This window comes from Durio zibethinus, chromosome 2 (assembly GCF_047325235.1).
Source record: "Durio zibethinus cultivar Kanyao isolate XHJ-2024 chromosome 2, ASM4732523v1, whole genome shotgun sequence".
Lineage (NCBI taxonomy): Eukaryota > Viridiplantae > Streptophyta > Magnoliopsida > Malvales > Malvaceae > Durio > Durio zibethinus.
Window position 1 is genome coordinate 35,813,107 of NC_143163.1, and position 19,808 is coordinate 35,832,914.

Genomic DNA, 19,808 nt, shown 5'->3' on the forward strand with positions numbered 1-19,808 from the left:
GCTCTAGTTTCGGTCAAGATTTTTTTTATTTGTTCTTTAAAATATTAAAATTGAAGGGTTTTTAAAAGAGGGTCTTATGATATAAACATGTATAAGTTAATTTTAACTAGTCACTTACTACTTTTGCTACTGTAATATAAAGGCAGCTAGGTGGATTTCATGGACGAATTAGACTCCTGGTAAAAGATTTTATAGATGTTTACATTATCCGATAAATTTTGAACAAAATAATTTGCAATAAAATTTATATTTTTTGGCTAAATTTGCTAATATTACTTTGGTGTAATTACATACACTGTTTGTAGATTTTATTATGGCATGATATTAAAATTTATGATAAAGTGAAAAAGATTGTTTTAGAGCTAAAAACGAGAAAAAAATTTTATACCGTCATATTCAAAGTTTGAAATATAAAGTTTCCAAGTTAAAGGAAAATATTATTGAAGCTAAAATTATTGTAGAGAATATGCAGTTAAAAAGAGAACTTAGTATTTTGAGGTTAAAATTGAAAGAAAGCAATAAAATTTTTTATGGACACGGTAAAGTTGGCAACTAGAAAATAATTTAGGTTATCTCATTCTTTTTTATACTTTTGTTTTGTGAAATTATTTTTAGTGCAAAAAAAAAAAAAGAAAAGAAACTTAGCTTGTATGCTTGATAGTGGGTTAGAGATGTAAATGATATTTGAGATGTAAACGTTGGTTCAAACTCCTATTATGTCAATGCCAATTGAATCAATATTATTAGTTGTGAATTCAAACTTTTTGGCATTTTCTATTTCTTTGAATGATAAAAGAAATAAAAAAAATGGTTGCTTTATAAAAGCAATCTGATAATAAAAATAAGTAAATTTGTAATATGTTAAATTTGCAACATGTTATGAGTAAAGTAATTTGATAACAAAAATTGCTACATTAGAAATAGAAATAGAAATAGAAATGCATGTTCAATATGGCTACATCATCATTAAACTACGCATAACATGTTTTTACACATAACATTTAGTCAATAGAAGTCTGAATATAAATTGTTCTTAAAACAATAACATAAAAATAGTTAACACAATATAAAAACCAAATTATTCTAGTAGGAATACTTAATAGAAGGGTTGGTTAGATTTTGTGTTTCCCATTGTTTCCTTTAAAAGCTACAATTTGACTTTTTTGAGTAGTAGTTACATCTTCAACAACCTTCCTCTTACTTTTATTTGTCTAAACTGTTATCATTTTTTGACTTGGGAATCCAAGCTATTAAATTACATTTATCAAATTAGAATGGATAATATTTTATATAAAAAAATCATAAATATATGTAACATCACTCATATTTAATATTTATCTCTCTATTTCTAAGTTTGTATATAATCCATAATCTTGCATGCCTTTAGTCTTGTTTTTAGTTGAAGCTCTTACAATGTTCTTGTCATTACAACTTCTAAGATAGTTGGATAAAATTGCTCTCTTCCTAGTGATTGTTGTAGAATACTTCGACTTTGATAAAAAAAAGACTTGTTTTTCCTCTAATCATCCCATAAAGTCTTTCATCATCTTCTGTAAAACATCTTTCACTAGATAGTGTCGACATTTTAGACTTGAGTTTTACATTTTCAATGACAACAGTAGCAATAGTATTGACTAGATTTGAAACATTGCGATGTAATTGCATATGCAAATGCAAAACCAAAAGATATTAGCTAAAACAGATGTAGATGCCAAATCAAATCTGGACACAGAAGCAAAAGTAGAAGATAAAGCACCATAAGTAGTAGCATGGTTGCTTAGACTACTTGCAACTTCAATTAGATCTACAATTCTATATCCTGTACTTGATGCACCTTAGTCCATGTTTAAATCTCCAAATTTGAGCATATGAGAATCTTGTTGTTATAAAAAAAAAAATAAAAGTTAGGTTAATGGTTTAGGGTTTGTGCATTTAATAGTCAAATCTAACAATAGTATAATTTTTATAATAAATAAAAATAAAATAATATGAAATTACCTATTTGCCTCCCATATGATAGCTTATTTTGTTGTGGCCCAGTTGTTAACATAGTTTACATGTCATTATCATGCCCTTTATTAACAAATTTATATTGTTGGACTTGTTTTTCTTAGGCTCATCATGATCCATTCTTCTATTGGTTTTAAGCCTACCTAGCATCTTTCTAAACTCTGGGGGGTAGAACATTTTTTTTTTATCCTTAGTTTGACCTAATCCTTTCTCCCAAGTATAGGTTGTAAAGCATTACTATAAGTTTACAGATACACTACCTTATAATACTAACTAAACACAAATCTTTTACATTTTCACTTAGATCTCTAATTATACATATGGCATGTGCATATGGAATACCAAAAAATTAGTACATTCTACTACTACATGTCTTCTCACCAATTTGGACAATGAACATATTTTGACCTTAATATATTTTATATCCACCATCTTCATTAAATGCAATTACACATTGTAATGATATAAATTCATTTTTTTCTATGACTTTTTCAATGTTATAATTAATCACACCACTCCACCTAGAACATTCTTTTATCTTTTTATCAATTTTTACCATCAAATTCCTTCTTATGTTTTCAAATAAAGAAATCATTGGTTTTTTTTTTTACATTTAGCAATGTCGCATTAAATGGTCATATAAGTTGCTATCAACCAACTTACATCTAGAGTCTGTGTTGAAGAATACTCTACACCATTGCTAAGGTAAGACTTTTATTATGTCAGCAGCTATAGTATTATTCTTTTCCTATAATTTCCTCATATTTTCTTCAAATTCTTTGATTGTTGAAGACTTAACAATTGTCTAAAAAGCATGTTTCATCTATTCACCCTTATTGTTGCCTCTTAGCCCAATTCACATATACATACCTAGCATAAAATTTATGCTCAACATTTGTAAGTAACTCTGTAATTGTATTGTAAAGGCCCTACAAATGATACAAAACTAATTAGTAATTAGTTTAACTATTGAGTACATAATTTAATTTAAATCAATATTTAAATATTCCATTTCCCAAAGACATGATGTCTGATTTCAACCATTCGAGAAACTATTTTCATAAAGCTATGCATTCTTCCATTAATGCCCCAATCACTGAAAATATTTGATTGTTTCAATATTTAACAACAGTACATAGCAACTCACCATTTGTCCAGTTTTTAAGCCAACTACCATCTAATCTCAAAAAAAGCCTACAACCACTACCTAAACCTTGCCCCGAAATATATAATGCCTTTGAAATACAAGTTGAGAGGTTGGTAATGGCCTGAACTCGCATATTCAATGTGCTACCTTCATTAGTTTCTTTGATGATATCAAATAATCCCATAAAAGTCTAAATTTATCTTTATAGTTACTAATCACCTTATTAGTCACCTCTTTTTTAGCTCTTTTTATCATGCTAATATTCACTCCTATATCAAATTTTTTCCTAACTTTTGCACTTATACATTATTAATTAAAGAATTCTTTATAAATTTGTTTGTGTACAACTCAACCAAAATAGTTTAACTTATCTTGGAATTTTTAAAAACTTTATTACATTCATAAGTGTTATTATAAGTCTTTACTTGAAATAACTATAACTTTTTATCATAAGCTGCATAGATTACTCAAAGATATTATTTTTTAGCACACTTACCTCTTACAAAACTTCTATGGTTCTTAGCTTAAATGATATCTCTATTTGTCCTAATAGAAAGTAATGATATAACATGTTTAAATCATTTTGAATTCTTAAACAACATGCCTAACTTAATAAAAAGGGTCTTTATATTAGGATCATCATTGAAAACTTACTTCTTATCTTAGTAATATCATCAACCATTTTTGTATCATCACTAACGGCTCACCATACTCATTAAAGTCACAATACTCACTCTGATATCCTTCATCAACATCACCAATATTGCTTGCAATTGGTGAGGTTAAATTTGGTTTCATTCTTTTGTTATTATCAACTCCATCCCTAACTATATTCACACCAATTGATACTCCCTCATCTACTCCATTTTTCATTCATTTATCTTTTTTAACATACTTTTAAGTTTAAATCTAGTAACAACTATTTCTTCCTCAGTATTACCACTCAAATACTAAATTTGTACAAAATAAGTATGATCTTTTCCTTTATTGCTATTTCTATCACTTGCATCTTTAACTTGTATCCCAACTAATTTTTATTTCTTACCATTGCTGCTTTAACTATATCTTTTTTTCCTATCCCTTCATTCTTTACTATCTTAGTTACATCTTGATTTTCTACCCCTTCATTCCCTATTACTTTAGCTGTATCTTCCACTTCATGTCTTGTTAAGAGCTCATGAGCTAAAACAACTTCATCTATGCATGTACTATATACATATCAACTATACCATGATCTACGATATACTTAATCATATCAAGAGTGCTTCTATCATTATTTACTATCATTAACCCATCAACTAATGTGTTTTTAGGTTTCAAATACAATATTTAACTAATATTCATATAGCCAGCTTTTTTACAAATGTCTAATAACTCAAAGTAAGATATCTTATTAGAATCAACTATTAAGTCCTCTATTATCTCATTTATATACATAAGATTAAGACCATCACCAACAAACATCCTAGCATAACGAAATTGTAAAATACAATAATCAAAACTTATTATGTAGAAGTAAGAAAATTTAATTATGTCACTATATAATTTATTTACTATATAATATAATACTCATCCATCCTAAACATATTAAAATGAATATTATATTAATCAAACGAAGAATAACACAAATTCGAGCAATAAAGAACAGTAGAACAACAAAACCAAAAAATGCCTAATTATGAAAAACAACATAACCACAAAATGCCTAAATATTATTTACCTCACACAAATTTAACAACAAAACAAAAAGAACTAACCTTCCAAATTTCTCTTTTTTGAAGCCTAATACGATTACAAATAACTCTTTAACTTTGTAAACTCCACCATTGAACAACAAAGACTCTTTGACAAAACTCCAAAATCAACGATTAAAATAGAATTAACAATTAAAGCAGAAAATAGATTTAAGGTTAACAACGACCCTAAACCTAAATGTTATCTAGGTGATTTAGGATATAGTATATTTGCTCTAGGTAATTTTGGTTTTTTTTTTTTTGTTAATAACTTTTCTTCTATCATTCGTTTAATATATATTTGATAAATATATAATATATTTGATTTATTTTATTGAATACTAAAAGATAATAGCCAAATCAACATTAAAGTGCCAAATCAATTGCCTTTTAATCTTTTTAGCGTACTTATGGTCGTATCTTTCACAGCCAAGTTTTTGTTAAAAACAATCCTACATTGTTATAAATTAATAATATTTAAACCTTATTTGTATGAATTAAAACATTTAATCCTAAATTGAACAACCATCAAAATATTTAATCCTAAATGAAGCATTTAGTCTTATCTTAACAATAAGTTGACTTTATAAAAGACCAATTATTGATTTGGGAAACATTTGTTGATTTTAGTAATAAAATCCCAAGATTAAGTTTCCCTTAAAAAAAACTCTTATCACTTGTTAAGTTAGCCCCAATCCCAAATTAACATGGACAGTCACTAACTTGCCAAATCAAAAGCTATTATAAGCTAAATCTTAGAACTTTAATATTACACTTTGGACAAATGGATATTATTATTATTAAAATTTGATTGGCATGATTCGTTTGAAATAATTAAAAATTAAGGTAGTATTTGGTTTTAGAAATCAAGCATTTTTTTTAAAATAAAAAATATGAATGAAAATATGTTTAATAATTGAAAATGAAAACAAATTTTTAAAAGAAAAAAATAAAAATGAGTTGAAATATGAAAAAAAAAATGTTTTCAATTATAAAAATAAGGATTTATTTTACTTTTTTCTTTATGTTTTGTAAGTTATCATATTGAACCCTTTTTAAAATCATTAATTCATAAATATGTGTTATATTTATACTTAAATGCCATTAATAATAATATAATTAATTTTTTCTTTATTTTACATTTTTTAAAAATAATTTTTATTTTTGTTTACCAAATACATTTTTAGAAAAAAAAATAGAAAATAAAAACTATTTCTAAGAAAATGAAAATAAAAAAGAAAAGTAAAAAACAATTTCTCAAACCAAACAGAGCCTAAGTATCGAATGAAGAAACATAAGTTCATGTTGAATCAACATCAAATTTCAAAGATATGTTCATGTTGGATAGTGACTTAAATCCATAAAACATTTGATTAAGATTTTTCAAAATTGGCTAGGTATTGCTTAATGGGGAAAAAGACTTATAAGAAAAAAATTCTAAGAGAAAAGAGATTCTTGATAAGTAAATTAGTAGACTTATAAATAGTGGAAATCTTTACAAGGTTAGGCAAAAGAGAAATATGTAAGAGAGTTATTAGGTATTTTTGGGTAAACACCTCATAGGATTAGAGGAGATTGAGAAAATCATTGCAGGTATGTATGTTTAATTGGACTAGAAGAGAATAAATGGGATCCACAAAAGTATGGTAAGTTATATGAGTATCTTTTTGTTTAGATTGAGAATACTTTATAAAACTAGAAGAGAAAGAAGCGGTATATAGTTATTGATTGTGAGTAAGTGTTAATTTTTTTTAAGTGTTTGTAATTTTTTACAACTAGTAGATTTTTTTTTCATCTGTGAATGTAGTCCAATTAGGTTGAACTACGTTAAATTACTATTTATTGTATAGTTGATTGATTGTTTGATTATACTTCTATTAACTTAATTGTTTAATTTATTAAAAAAAATTTTATCTAACAACTGGTATCAAAACTATATTCGAAACTTGTGAATGGGATTTGAAATACTTTGTTGAGTCAAAGGACTTGTAATCACTTCAATTGCAAGACTATTAAATTCTTTTCAAAGAAAATAACAATATTATATGTGTTAAACCTTTTAAACATACATCTTTTGAAAAACCACACCATACACAATGTAATGAAAAGCTTTAAAGATTTTAAGTTCTATTTTTTTCCTTAGAAAAATGGAAGGTTTAAAAGAATAACTTATGTTTGCATGACTTTATGGATAGAGTCCTTCAAATGGATTATAGCTTATGAGGATAAATCTTGAAATAGACTAGACAAAATGTATGGATGAGAGTGAAAGAACTCACATTATTATATGATAAAACTAGCTTTAATTTAGTACAATGCATGGTAATAATTTTATTTTTATATGATTAATTTGTTATATTAATATTTATATATACTAAAAATTATTTAAAATTTATTTAAAAATCTATTTTGATAAATATTTAAAAATATTTTAATTTAAGTTTGAGAGTCTTAAATATAAGTTATATATTTTTTAATAAAAAACTATTTTATTTGTTGAGTAATAAGTAGTATAAATATGTATGTTTTTATTAATAAAATTACTCAATATTTAAAATTTCATTTATGAGTTTTTATTAGTAAATTATCTAACAGCCTCTATTTTTTTTTCTTTTTTATACTTAACCTTTATTCAATATTTTAGTAATAATTAATATAGGTTATATATAAAAAAAATTAATATAGGTTAGTGTTGGTGCAAAGCTCCGACCTGAGGGTATTCTTGTAAATGCAAAAAAAGAAGAACAATTAGAGGTAAAAGCAGAGAGTGTTTCCTACGTTTGTACTCTGATGTGCAAGTCAGTAAAGATCAGGTTGATAAAAAAGTAAGAAGAAAAGAGAAAAGCGGTAGGATGAACCTATCTTGATGGTACATGAGTCATTATTTTTATTGGTAAGTTGAGAAGAGACCATAAGGGGACAATTAAGACAGGATCAAGTTGAGGTGGTACTGATCATGTCAGGCCATTAGGTCGGCACCAATGACAAAGATACCATTGGTTGTCTGCTGAAGTCTTTGAAAGGAAAAAATACCATTATAACCTTTTTACCATCAAATACTCCCAACACTATGTCCTTCTATTAGGTGGTATGAGTATCAGATCGACTAATTTATTATCGACGTCTCCAACATGGGACAAATTGGCTGGGTGAACAAATTCATAGCTTGGTTAGTCGAAGGCTGACATTGTAAGGGGATGTCAGTTTTGGATGATGACTACTTTAAGTCACAGTTTGACTTGGCATTATCCAATCTCGCATGTATGTTTTGGATTGAGTACATAATCGATTTAAAAGTTACCAAAATGATAATTGTCGAGGGTAATTCAAGATTAACTTTTTTGACCGAGCTCTTTTGGTCAAGCTGAGCTCTTTTAGCCAAACTAATCACTTTGGTCGAGATGACTAAACCAAGCTTTTATAAAGGTAATTTACCGAGATAAACTTTTTAATCGAAGTGGTTGAGATGAGTTTTTTTAATCAAAATGGCCGAGATGAGCTCTTTTGGTAGAGCTGAGCTCTTTTGGCTAAACTAATCACTTTGGCTGAGATGATCCATTCAAACCTTTATATAAGCAATTTACCAAGATGAACTCTTTTGATCAAGGTAAGCCTGAGCTATTTGATTGAGTTGTTTTGTCGAATTGAGCTTTTATGAAGGTATTTTGTAGATTCAAGGTCTTTTAATCGAGCTGAGTCTGAGCTTTTTGGCCTAGCTGTTTTGTCGAATTGGGCCTTTATGAAAGCATTTTATAGATTTGAGCTCTTTTAGTCAAGCTGAGTTCGAGCTTTTTTGCCAAATTATTTTATCTTATTAGGCCTTTATCAAAGCATTTTGTATATATAAGCTCTTTTAATCAAATTGAGCCTGAGCTCTTTGGTTAAGTTGTTTTCTCGAATTAGGCCTTTATGAAGGTATTTTGTAGATCCTAGCTCTTTTAGTTAAGCTAACTCTGAGCTCTTTGGTGAAGCTGTTATGTCAAATTAGACCTTTATAAAGATATTTTGTAGATCTGATATCTTTTGGTTTAGTTGAGTTCAAGTTCTTTAGCTAAGCTATTTTGTCGAATTTGACCTTTATAAAAGCTTTTTATAGATCTAAACTATTTTGATCAAGTTGAATCTGAGCTCCTTGATCAAGCTATTTTGTTGAATTTGGCCTTTATGAAAGTATTTTGTAGATTTGAGCTATTTTAAACAAGCTGAGTCTAAGCTCTTGAGTCGAGTTGTTTTGTCAAATTAGGCATTTATGAAGGCATTTTTTAGATCCAAGCTCTTTTAGCCAAGTTGAATCTGAGCTCTTTAGCCGAGCTGTTTTGTCGAATTGGGCCTTTATGAAGGCATTTTGTAGATCCAAGGTCTTTTGGATGAACTGACTCCAAGCTCTTTGGTCGAGCTATTTTATCAAATTGGGCCTCCATGAAGGCATTTTGTAGATCCGAGCTCTTTTGGTTAAGCTGAATCCGAGCTCTTTGATCGAGTTATTTTGTCAAATTAAACTTTCATGAAGGTATTTTGTAAATTCGAACTCTTTTGGCTGAGCTGAGTTTGAACTTTTTTATCAAGCTGTTTTATCGAATTAGACCTTTATAGAGGCATATTGTACATTTGAGCTCTTTTGGCTGAGCTCTTTCTCCTTCCTCTAATGTTCTTTTTCTTATTGGCATTGTTTTGTGCTCAATTAATACGAGAGTCCTTACCTAACGAGCCAAATGTTGGTGTCGCGCTCCAACCTGAAGGTATTCTTGTGAATCCAAAAGAAAATGACGGTTAGAGGCAAAGGTAAGAGGTATTTTCTGTGTTTGCATTTCGACACACAAATCAAAAAAAATCAAGTCAGCAAGAAGATAGAAAGGAGTGAGAGAAGATAGTGGGATGAAAATGCCTTCATAGTGCTTGAATCATCGTATTTATAAGTAAGCTGAATTTCAAAGAAAAGTTCGTTATTCATGCGCCTAACAAAATAATTATTTTAAGCATTTTATATATGGTTATTTTTAATCAAAAAATAAATAAATTATTCACAAAATCATATTGCTTCATTAATGTTGTTTGATGTAATTGCTTAGCTGGTCTGTCGGTTGTGGTATGGGGTGTCAATGTCTCCAACGTCCAACCTCTTCCACTGTTTCTCTCTTAAATATAAAAAAAATCGAATTCAATTTTTGAAAGCGTGGAAGTTGGATTAAATAATAGGGGGTAAGTTTTTATACTAGTATTTTTTTTTCCGAAAATTAAATTTGTAAAGTTACGCACATACGTGGGAGGCGAGAAGTGGCTGAGCAATATGAATCTGAGAAGTGTCAGTCGGAGAGGATTGCTGCCTAGACAAAGACTCTAGTCTATAAAAGGGCACCGGCCAATGCAAATATGCATTGCAGCGAAAACTACCTCTTCTTGAAAGCTAGATCTTGCTATAATCAAGAGATATCTTGGAGTAAAATAATGGCGTCATCGGTTCTGGCTGGTAAGCTTGAGACTGATGTAGAGATCAAGGCTTCTCCCCAACAGTTTCATGATATGTTGAGCAACAAACCGCACCACGTTCACCATACTTGCAACGACAAGATACAAGGATGTGATTTACATGAGGGTGATTGGGGGACCGTCGGTTCCATTGTCTGCTGGAGTTATGTGCATGGTATATCATTATAAACCAAGAAATCTTTCATTCTTTTGGCTTGCTTTCTTTTCCTTTGTTTATCTCAGTATTATCTGCGTCTTTTTCTAATTTTCTTTAACAATGAAAAAAAAAATTAATACACATGTACTTGAGAGTAGAAAATTTTCTTTGAAATAACAAAAAAATTTGTTTGTTCGGAATGGATAATACATAGATGGAAAGGCTAAAACAGCAAAGGAGTTAGTTGAAGCGATAGACGCCGAGAAAAACTCCATCACTTTCAGAGTGGTTGAAGGAGATCTGATGAAGGAGTACAAGAGCTTTTTAATCACAATTCAAGCTTCACCCAAGAGCGGGGTTCGGGGAAATGTAGTGCACTGGACTATGGAATACGAAAAGCTGCACGAGGGCATTTCACATCCAGAGACACTGCTCCAATTTGCAGTCGATGTCTCCAAAGACATCGACTCTTACCTCACCCAAGCAAATTAATTATGAAATCCCATGTTGAATTGTGTGCTGTTACTGCTGCTGCTGCTGCTGCTGCTACTACTACTACTAGTAGTACTGATCTAAGAATAAAATTGACAGCTTTCCTCTCAGTTCTAGTCTGAATATTTGTATGTTGGAATCGATCTACTGTCAAGAGAGGAAACTTTGTATGTTCTTGTATGTTTGTTGTTTTGTGTATGGAATTGAATGTATTTTGCGCTTCTATTTGCGTGATATATATGTCTGATTTCATAATTTCTTATTTTCTATCTACTTTTTTGTGGTTTTTTGTTTTTTCCCTGGGCGATAGTGTATTTGAGAATCGATGCTCCTTGATGTTTAAACAAAAAATTTAGAACCAAATTAAACTAATCTCCGTCCTAAAATTACTGTCTCTTATTGATTTTTTTATTAAACTAACTCAACTTTAATTATTATTGTTTATAAAATTAAAATTTTATAAATAAATTTTATAAATTTTGAATTTTAAAATTTTAATTTTAATTTTAATTTTCGAAATATATGTTTTAAAATATTAATTTATATAATATTTTAAAAAATAAATATCAAAATTAAGTTGCTTTAACTAAAAATAAAAAAGAAAAAAACAAGTATTTTGAAACAGAGAGGACAATATAGAACCCTTGTCATTCTTTTCTTCTTATTGTCTCTCCTCCGAAACAAAATAAAAAAATATCTTCAAAAATCAAAAATTTCAATAATGTGTTATCTTTTTTTTTTTATTATTAGCCTAAGAGTAGAAATAAAATCTCAATTCCACTGTAATTAGTTTGTGGGCTACTTTATGGCCTGTACACGTGGACGAATCGTATGTATGCCTTGCGAAAATGATTTTAATAGTTCCTTTATATTGCAATTATTTTCTAATTTATAGTCCTAACTGGATAAGTCCATATTACTTTTAGACAGATTTTATCTTAATTAGAATGTCGGTGTCTATATACAGTTGCATAATGTGATCACGTATAGCTGTTTCTATTGATATTTATATATTATATACAAAAGTGAACAAATAGTTAAGATTAAACATTGCTCAAATGGTAGTAGTTAAGAATAATATTCAGCAAGTGGTAAGTACTCATTTTGTAGGATAGTCCAATTTTCATACTTATTTGTATGCCTATAATGGTAGAATTTGGTTGATATGGTAGCTGAACTAAAAGTGAACTTGGTGGAAACAACAAATCAAAGAATAACGTGTGGTGTGTTATACGGTACTCAAAATTTTTGTCTTTCAGTTCTATATGGAAAGAATACCGAGGAAAAAAGGAGGAGGTTATGGGGCACACTCGCTGTCATTACCAAGCAGCGTTGCTATTTGGCCATGGATCTGCGTTGGTGATTTTAATATTGTAGCTCATCCTATAAAAAGCCCAGATTATAATGGTTCCCAACTAGCTAGACCAAGGATAGTTGATTTTCAGGAATGCTTGAATAAACTGACTATTCTGGCTCATCCTTTCACAAGACCCTTATTCACATGGAGTAATCGTATTATTTTCAGGAAACTAGATAGAGTTTTAATAAATGATTCTTAGCTTAATTACTCAATTGTCAGATTCATTATGGAGTTTCTGCCACCTGAAGTATTTGATCATTGCTTAGCCATGATCAATATAAGTGTGCCGAGGCAGTCCCCACCAAAGCCATTCAAGTTTTTCAACTTTTGGACAAAGCACCAGGATTTTCTGAAGCTAGTTAATGAATCCTGGAAGGAACCAATAAATGGTAAGCCAATGGCCATTCTGTACAGGAAGCTAAAACGGTTGAAGATAGTCCTAAAGAACTTCAATTTTTTGTAATATGGAGCTATTGGGGAGAAAGTCAAAGCAACGATAATGGAGTTAGCATCGCTGCAAGTAGCAAACTTAATCAATTCAACAACAACAAATGCTAAAAAACATTAGGCACTTTCACTGGAACTGTAAGAATTACTGAAAAACAGAAGAAAGCTTGTTAAGGCAAAAGTCCAGAATAAGATGGATACTAGAGAGGGATCAATACACGAGCTTTTTTCACAAAACGGTGGCTATCAAACAAAATAAAGGGACGATAAAAGTACTATATGATAGTGCAGGTAATCGGCTAAAAACATTTACACATATCACAAAGGAGGCAATTGAATTGTTTAAGAAGTTTTTGGGCGCGGTTCAAACAAAGGTGGAAAGATGTTCTAAGGAGTTACTGGGTGGCATACTTCAAGTCTCTCTAACTGAAGAGCAACAATCTATGTTATCATAAAATGTCACTGATAAAGAAATACGTAAGGCCATATTCTTGCAGAATATTGAGAAAGCACATGCTCATTTCTTTAAAACTGCTTGAAGCGTACTGGGAAAGGACGTCACGTAGCTATAGCAATTTCTTTTTTCAGCATGGTGGAATGTTTTTTGAGTTCAACTCAACAGCTATTACTTTGGTGCCTAAAAGCCAGTCTCCAACCACTCTCTCAGAATTCAGACCAATATCATGTTGTTCACTTATCTATAAGGCCATCACTAGGATCCTTGATAGCAGGATGCAGTAGGTGCTGCCAACTCTAATTAGCAGTAGTCAGAGTGCCTTCATTAAGAGAAGTATAACAGAAAATGTTTTAATGGCTCAAAGTTGGTGATAGGGTATGGTAAAACCACTCTTTCATTTGGATGTGCTATTAAAATTGATCTGAAAAAAGCTTTTGACTCTGTGAATTTGGCATTCTTGATATCAATTTTAGAGACAATGAAGTTTCCTAGGAAGTTTGTTGGCTAGATAAAGAGCTGCCTTACTACACCAAAATGCTTATCGTCCATTAATTGTCGCTTAGTTGGGTATTTTGAAGGAGCGAGGGGAGTCAAGCAAGGGAACCCAATGTCTCTTAACTTGTTTTTCATTGTAATGAATGTGCTATCTAGACTATTGGATCTTGCTGCTGCTCATGGTGTTTCTCCTATCACCCAAGGTGTAAAAAGGTTAGATTGACACATTTAAGCTTCACTGATGACCTACTTATCTTCACAAAAAGGAACCTGGACTTAGTTATCGGCATCCAAAACATACTATAACTGTTTTATTCATTCTCTAGATTACTGTTGAACTGTGCAAAAAGTGAACTATTTTGCATAGGAGTATCAAGTGCTAATTGGAAGAGATACAGAGGGTAACAGGTTTCAAGTTTGGAAAACTTCCTGTTAGGTGTCTTGGTGTGCCACTAGTCGTCCGTAGGTTTTTATAGCAAAGATTGTTTAACATTAATTGAAAAAATTACAGCAAGAACGCAGAGCTGGATGATAAAGCACCTATCTTACGCTGGGAGGCTACAATTACTTCAATCACTTCAATCTGTGATATTTAGCCTATACAATTATTGGTGCAGGCACTTCATCCTGCCTAAGCAGATAATCAAAGAGATCACGTAACTATGCTTAAGATTTTTCTAGAAGGGCCAGACAGGCATAATGAAGAGGGCTCGTGTCAGCTGGTAAGTCATCTACAGACCAAAGTCTGAATGAGGGCTAAGCTTAAAGGACATAGAAATTTGGAATCAAGCTTGTGTTCTTAGGCTCCTATGGTCCATCTACACACAGGCTGGATCACTGTGGATAGCATGGGTAAGAAGCTATGTACGTAAGAGGCGCAGCATTTAGGATATTCCTATTAAGCCAATCTACAGTTGGGGCATGAAGAAACTGCTCAAGCAGAGGAGTGTCGCTTCCAAATTCCGAATGCAGTCGAGAAATGGGGTTGTTTGCTACTGTGAGAGTGTGGGAAGAGATAAGATCTAAGCAACCGAAGGTCAATTGGCATAAACTTCTTTGGTGTACATTGCATATTCCTAAACATGCCATAATAGCCTGGATGGCTATTCTTAGTTGGCTTCCTACCAAAGACAGGCTGAAATCTTGGGAATGACAATGGATGAAAATTGTGTATTTTGTAAGTTAGAGAAAGAGAGCAAGAATCATATTTTTTTCAGCTGCACATACTCAAAGGCAATCTGGGAACAGATATTACAGCTATGTAATCTATGCAGAGAGGTGGACGATTGGGAGAGTGAGTGTCGAGGCTCACACCCAACTTGTGAGATATTGTCTACGATTTAATCTCATAAAAGGTACCTCACAGGTTTTAGGTTTAAGTCCCTATATATATATATATATATATATATATATATATATATATATCATTTCTTATTCACAAATTCTTCCAATGTGGGATTTAGAGTGTTACAATCTTCCTACCTTTAAAACTTAATGTTCCTTTCAAGTTGAGTTCAACCACAAGACTAAGATCACACTAGACATTGAGATTCTAGAGGTGGCTCTCCACTGTGTAACACTTAGTAACTCCAACGATGTAGCGTTTAGTTTTCGCCTACTGGTAGCCACTCTGATACCATTTGTAGAGACTTGCATCCAACTTGTGAGGTATTATCTGCTTTAACCCGAATGTCTCATAGTTTTATCCTATAAAAAGTGTCTCACAGGTTTTAGGTTTAAACCTCTACACATATATTATTCTTTATTCACACATTCTTCTAATATGAGATTAAAGGTGTTACAATACTGTAGATACCATAATCTGTCTGAGGGTCTATCTTTGATTTTTTGCTAATAAAAAAATAAAAAAATAAGTAGTTGAGTTTACGTGAAATTGTTAGAATTAGTTTATAAAGTTGGAGTTGGATTTAATGTTGGAATTCAAAGAAAATTGGGATTCCTTTCTGGATTGGAGTTCTTAGATTCAAAACCCTATAAATACATGCCTACACAAATCATACAAATACAAAAAAAAAAAAAGGGAAAGAGGTAGAAATTAGAGAAAACAGTCAAGAAAATTTTTCAAAAATTTTTTAGGGTTTTTAAAAAAAAAAATTTGAAAAAAATTTGAAAAATTTCCAAATTTCGACGACTTTTTTCAGTCTTTGTCTCAAGCCGAGTCAAACGAAGCCACTTTTTAAGCCATTTCAGCTTTTCTTCTTGCAGTCGATCCACACTATAGCCATTAGAGTCGAGCCGCCTCTTGTTTTGGGTATTTTTTTTCACTTTATTTATTTATTTTTGTAGTATTTTTGCATGATTAAATTTTAGAAAAATAAAAATAAAAAAGATAAAACATAAAATAAATTTTAAAAATAAATATTAATTATCCAATGATGGAATTTATAGAAATTTTAAATAGTAAATTTTTATAAAATTTGTAAGTGAGAAATTTTATTTAAATTTGTCCCAAATGATGAAATAATTTAGATAAAATTTTAATAACAATAATTAATATTTATTTTCAAAACACAAAAAAAGAAGAAAATAATAAAATAATAAAAAAAATAAAAATTTGGGTTGAAAATATTTGATAATTATCCAAAGATGAGATTTTTAAGAATTTCAAATGATAAATTCTTAAGAAATCTCTATGTGAGAAATTTTCTCTAAATTTGTCTCAAATTGTGAAATAATTTAGATAAAATTTCAATAAAAATAATTGTCATATTATTTTCTTTGCAAGAAAGAAAAAAAGGAATTTCTAAATAGGCTCAAATGGTAGAAAATTTAGAAATTTTAAAAAATATATATATATTTTTAAATTGACCCAAATGGTGAAAATTTTAGAGATAAAAAAAAAATTTTAAATAGGTCCAAATTATAAAAAATTTAGAAATTCAAAAGAAGAAAATATTTTTAATTTGACCCAAATTGTGGAATAATTGGATATATTTCAACAAAAAAATAAAATCAACAAAAATATTTTCGATGATGGAGCCTCTTCAAGATATCAAATGGGATTATTGAATGTTCTTGAGGTGATGAAGTATTTTTTTAAGAGTTTTATCAGATTGATGGAGAATCTTAAAAATTATTTTTAATATTTAATATAAAAATTTGAAACCATTAGACTCAAAACCTTAGGATAAATTTAAAATAATATGGTACCATCATTTGGATGGGCGTGTGAGGGTGCTATAACTTTTTTCACATGTAACCGAACTTTCGAACTCTGTTCTAGTTTACAGACCTAAACTTATTCTTTTAGGGACCCTTGTTAAGCTTAGAAACTCTTTAAGAGGATAAATTCTTTAGGTAACCAATCACACCTAGTAAAAAAGATTGGTGACAACTCCATCCATTTGTTAAGTCTAGCTATAGATTTACGGATCTATATGTTATGACAAATACCACCCTCATGTACAGACACCACAACTTGAGTAATAAAATCCTTACTCTTACCTTAAACTTTCTGTTGTTCTTTTCTTAGCCTTTCTTTAGGCACTTACGGTGTCCTTTTGTTTTGTAGCATACTGGGCGGTCAAAGCCCATAGTTTAGAGTGTCTGTGTACCATTTCTTGTGTTAGGTTGATCTAAGATGTAAAAAAATCCATCCCTGTATCCTAAAGCTCTGTGAGCCTGGAGCTTAAGTCTTGGCCCATGACAAGTGGTATCAAAGCCTGGTTTGAAAAAGCATTCTGAGTAGGCCATAAAGTCTGATACCAAGTGGTATCAATGCCTGCCTTGAGCGAGCTGGAAGTAAGCAGCAGAACTAAATACCAAAAGGTATCGGAGCCTAAATCAAACCAAAAATGGTGACTAGAGCCTTGAGTCGGAATGTGCAACAAATCTTTGTTCATGACAAGAAGAGCCAGAACTGGCTAAGGAGCCAGAGTTGGCATCAGTACAGGTTAAGGGAATTGCATGCAAGTATCTTGGTGTGGTGTGCGAGCATTGTAGTGAGTTGTACAAACATCCTACTATATGTACGGATATTTTACTGTGTGGTGCAAGCGGTTTGTTGCGTGGTGCAAGCATCCTAGTAGGGCTACTATGCTTATGTGCTGGTGAAACGCTCATTCTTTATCCATACATTCTTCAAATGTAAGATTGGAGGCATTACAATCTCCTTACCTTTAAAGCTTAACATTATTGTCAAGCTGAGTTCAACAACAAAACCAAAATCATACCAAATGTTGAGATTCTAGAAATACGATGTAGTATTAGTTTCATCGACTGGTGATCATTCTGATACTATTTGTGAAGATCCACACCCAACCTGTAAGATATTGTCTGCTTTGATCCGAAGATCTCATGATTTTATCATACAAAATGTGACTTACAAGTTTTAGATTTAAATCTCAACTTATATATCATATCATATTCACATATTCTTTCAATGTAGGATTGAAGGTGTTACAATATCTCCACCTTTAAAGTTTGATATTCATGTCAAGCTAAGTCAATTACAAGACTAAAATCACACCAAACATTGAGATTTTAAAAGTAGTTCCCCACCGTATAACACTTAGTGACTCCCACGATGTAACACTTAGTTTTCGCTGACTGATGATCTCTCTTATATCATATGTGAAGACTTACATCTAACCTGCGAGGTATTATCCATTTTGATCTGAAAGTTTTACAATTTTATCCCATAAAAAGTACCTCACAAGTTTTAAGTTTAAGTCTCAACTTATATATCATACATTATCCACACATTCTTCCAATGTGAGATTAGAAGCATTATAATAAGTTCCAGTAGGTAGTGAGAAGGTTAAAAGGATAGGCATTTGTTTATGTAATACCACTAAAAGCATGGAGAGCTTATATACATATGATCTAGGTGAAGAAACAGGAGACTCTACAACTCAGAATGATGCACAAAGGAGCAGCTAATAAGACAGATTAAAGATAGAGTAAGGCTAAGACTAATAGGAGTGAAGAATATAGTATTGGATCATGTAAATCAAATACTGTATGACAGATGGGAGTTGAGTAAAGATATGTTTGTATAGCACTAATTGGACACTATTGTGATTGCTTGTAGCAATTTTACTGCTTCGATAATAAATACATTACTTTTCCAAAAAAAATTATTCAAATGTACTCCATGTAAAAGTATAAAATTGATTGAATTTTTAGTGTTTAATATATTTTTCAAATCATGTTATTTAATTTTGTAAAGAATTACATTTTTAAGCTTCTAAATACAAGAAAAAAGAAGCAAAATAACAATCAAATAGAGCTTTTTTTGAACCACCAAATGAAGAGCTTTTTGTTACGAGTGTATGGAAAGTGTATATTAATATACCTGCTAGTTTATTAAAACTATATTTTGAAAAATAAAATAAAATTCATGTTTTTTTTTTTTTCAGAAAAAGAAAGTTACTTGATGGATGAGTAGTTTTGTTTTTTTTTTTTTTTAATTAGTGTAAAAAAGTTTGTTTTAGTTTAAAAGATCTCTAGTTTTATATTAGTAAAACAAAAAATGTGTTTTTTTAAGTGAAAAGGCATATACATCTCAACTTTTATAATAGTATTGTAAATTTGTTTTGCTTTTAAAAAATTTATAACCTCATATTAACTTGTAACATCAAACTTACCATTATATATTAATATCAACAGGGTTTTGATTTACCGGTAAAAAAGAGTTTCTAAAATCTTAAGATATTAGATTCAAGTCATAATGTGTGTGTGTTTGATTCAACTTTAAGTTAAATTTTTTTAGTTATATTCTAGTTTGGTGATTAATTATTCTGTGATTTCTTATATATGAATCATAATAAACTAAATAAGAATAAATATTACTATATTTGTGGTATGTTCATTTATTTTATAAATTATTTGTGTTCAGTAAAGAATTTTTACATTATGATCAAATTTGATTCATTTACATATTAAAATTCAAGTTCAATTTAAAATTAATTCATTTAAGTTAAAACAAACTCGTTCATAAATATTAAACAAACATATTTATAAATATTTAAACATATATAAACTAATAACTAATGAATTGCTTTTTTAGACCAATGACTTGG

The 19,808-nt window shown here is 30.1% G+C and overlaps 1 protein-coding gene across 1 annotated transcript; it reads left to right on the plus strand.

Moving 5' to 3' along the window:
- The first annotated feature begins 10,251 nt into the window (after positions 1 to 10,251).
- LOC111318057 (MLP-like protein 43) lies at positions 10,252 to 11,241 on the plus strand. The gene is made up of 2 exons (XM_022920692.2): positions 10,252 to 10,531; positions 10,728 to 11,241. Exons 1-2 carry the CDS (start codon positions 10,261 to 10,263, stop codon positions 11,003 to 11,005), a joined length of 549 nt encoding a protein of 182 aa, XP_022776427.2. The 5' UTR covers positions 10,252 to 10,260; the 3' UTR covers positions 11,006 to 11,241.
- Positions 11,242 to 19,808: the final 8,567 nt, after the last annotated feature.

What these genes read in the sequence shown, in the direction of transcription:
- LOC111318057 (XM_022920692.2), top strand. Translation starts at nt 10,261, where the DNA reads ATGCATTGCAGCGAAAACTACCTCTTCTTGAAAGCTAGATCTTGCTAT. An exon ending in CTGCTGGAGTTATGTGCATG is followed by an intron (nt 10,532 to 10,727) that starts GTATATCATTAT and finishes GATAATACATAG; the next exon opens with ATGGAAAGGCTAAAACAGCA.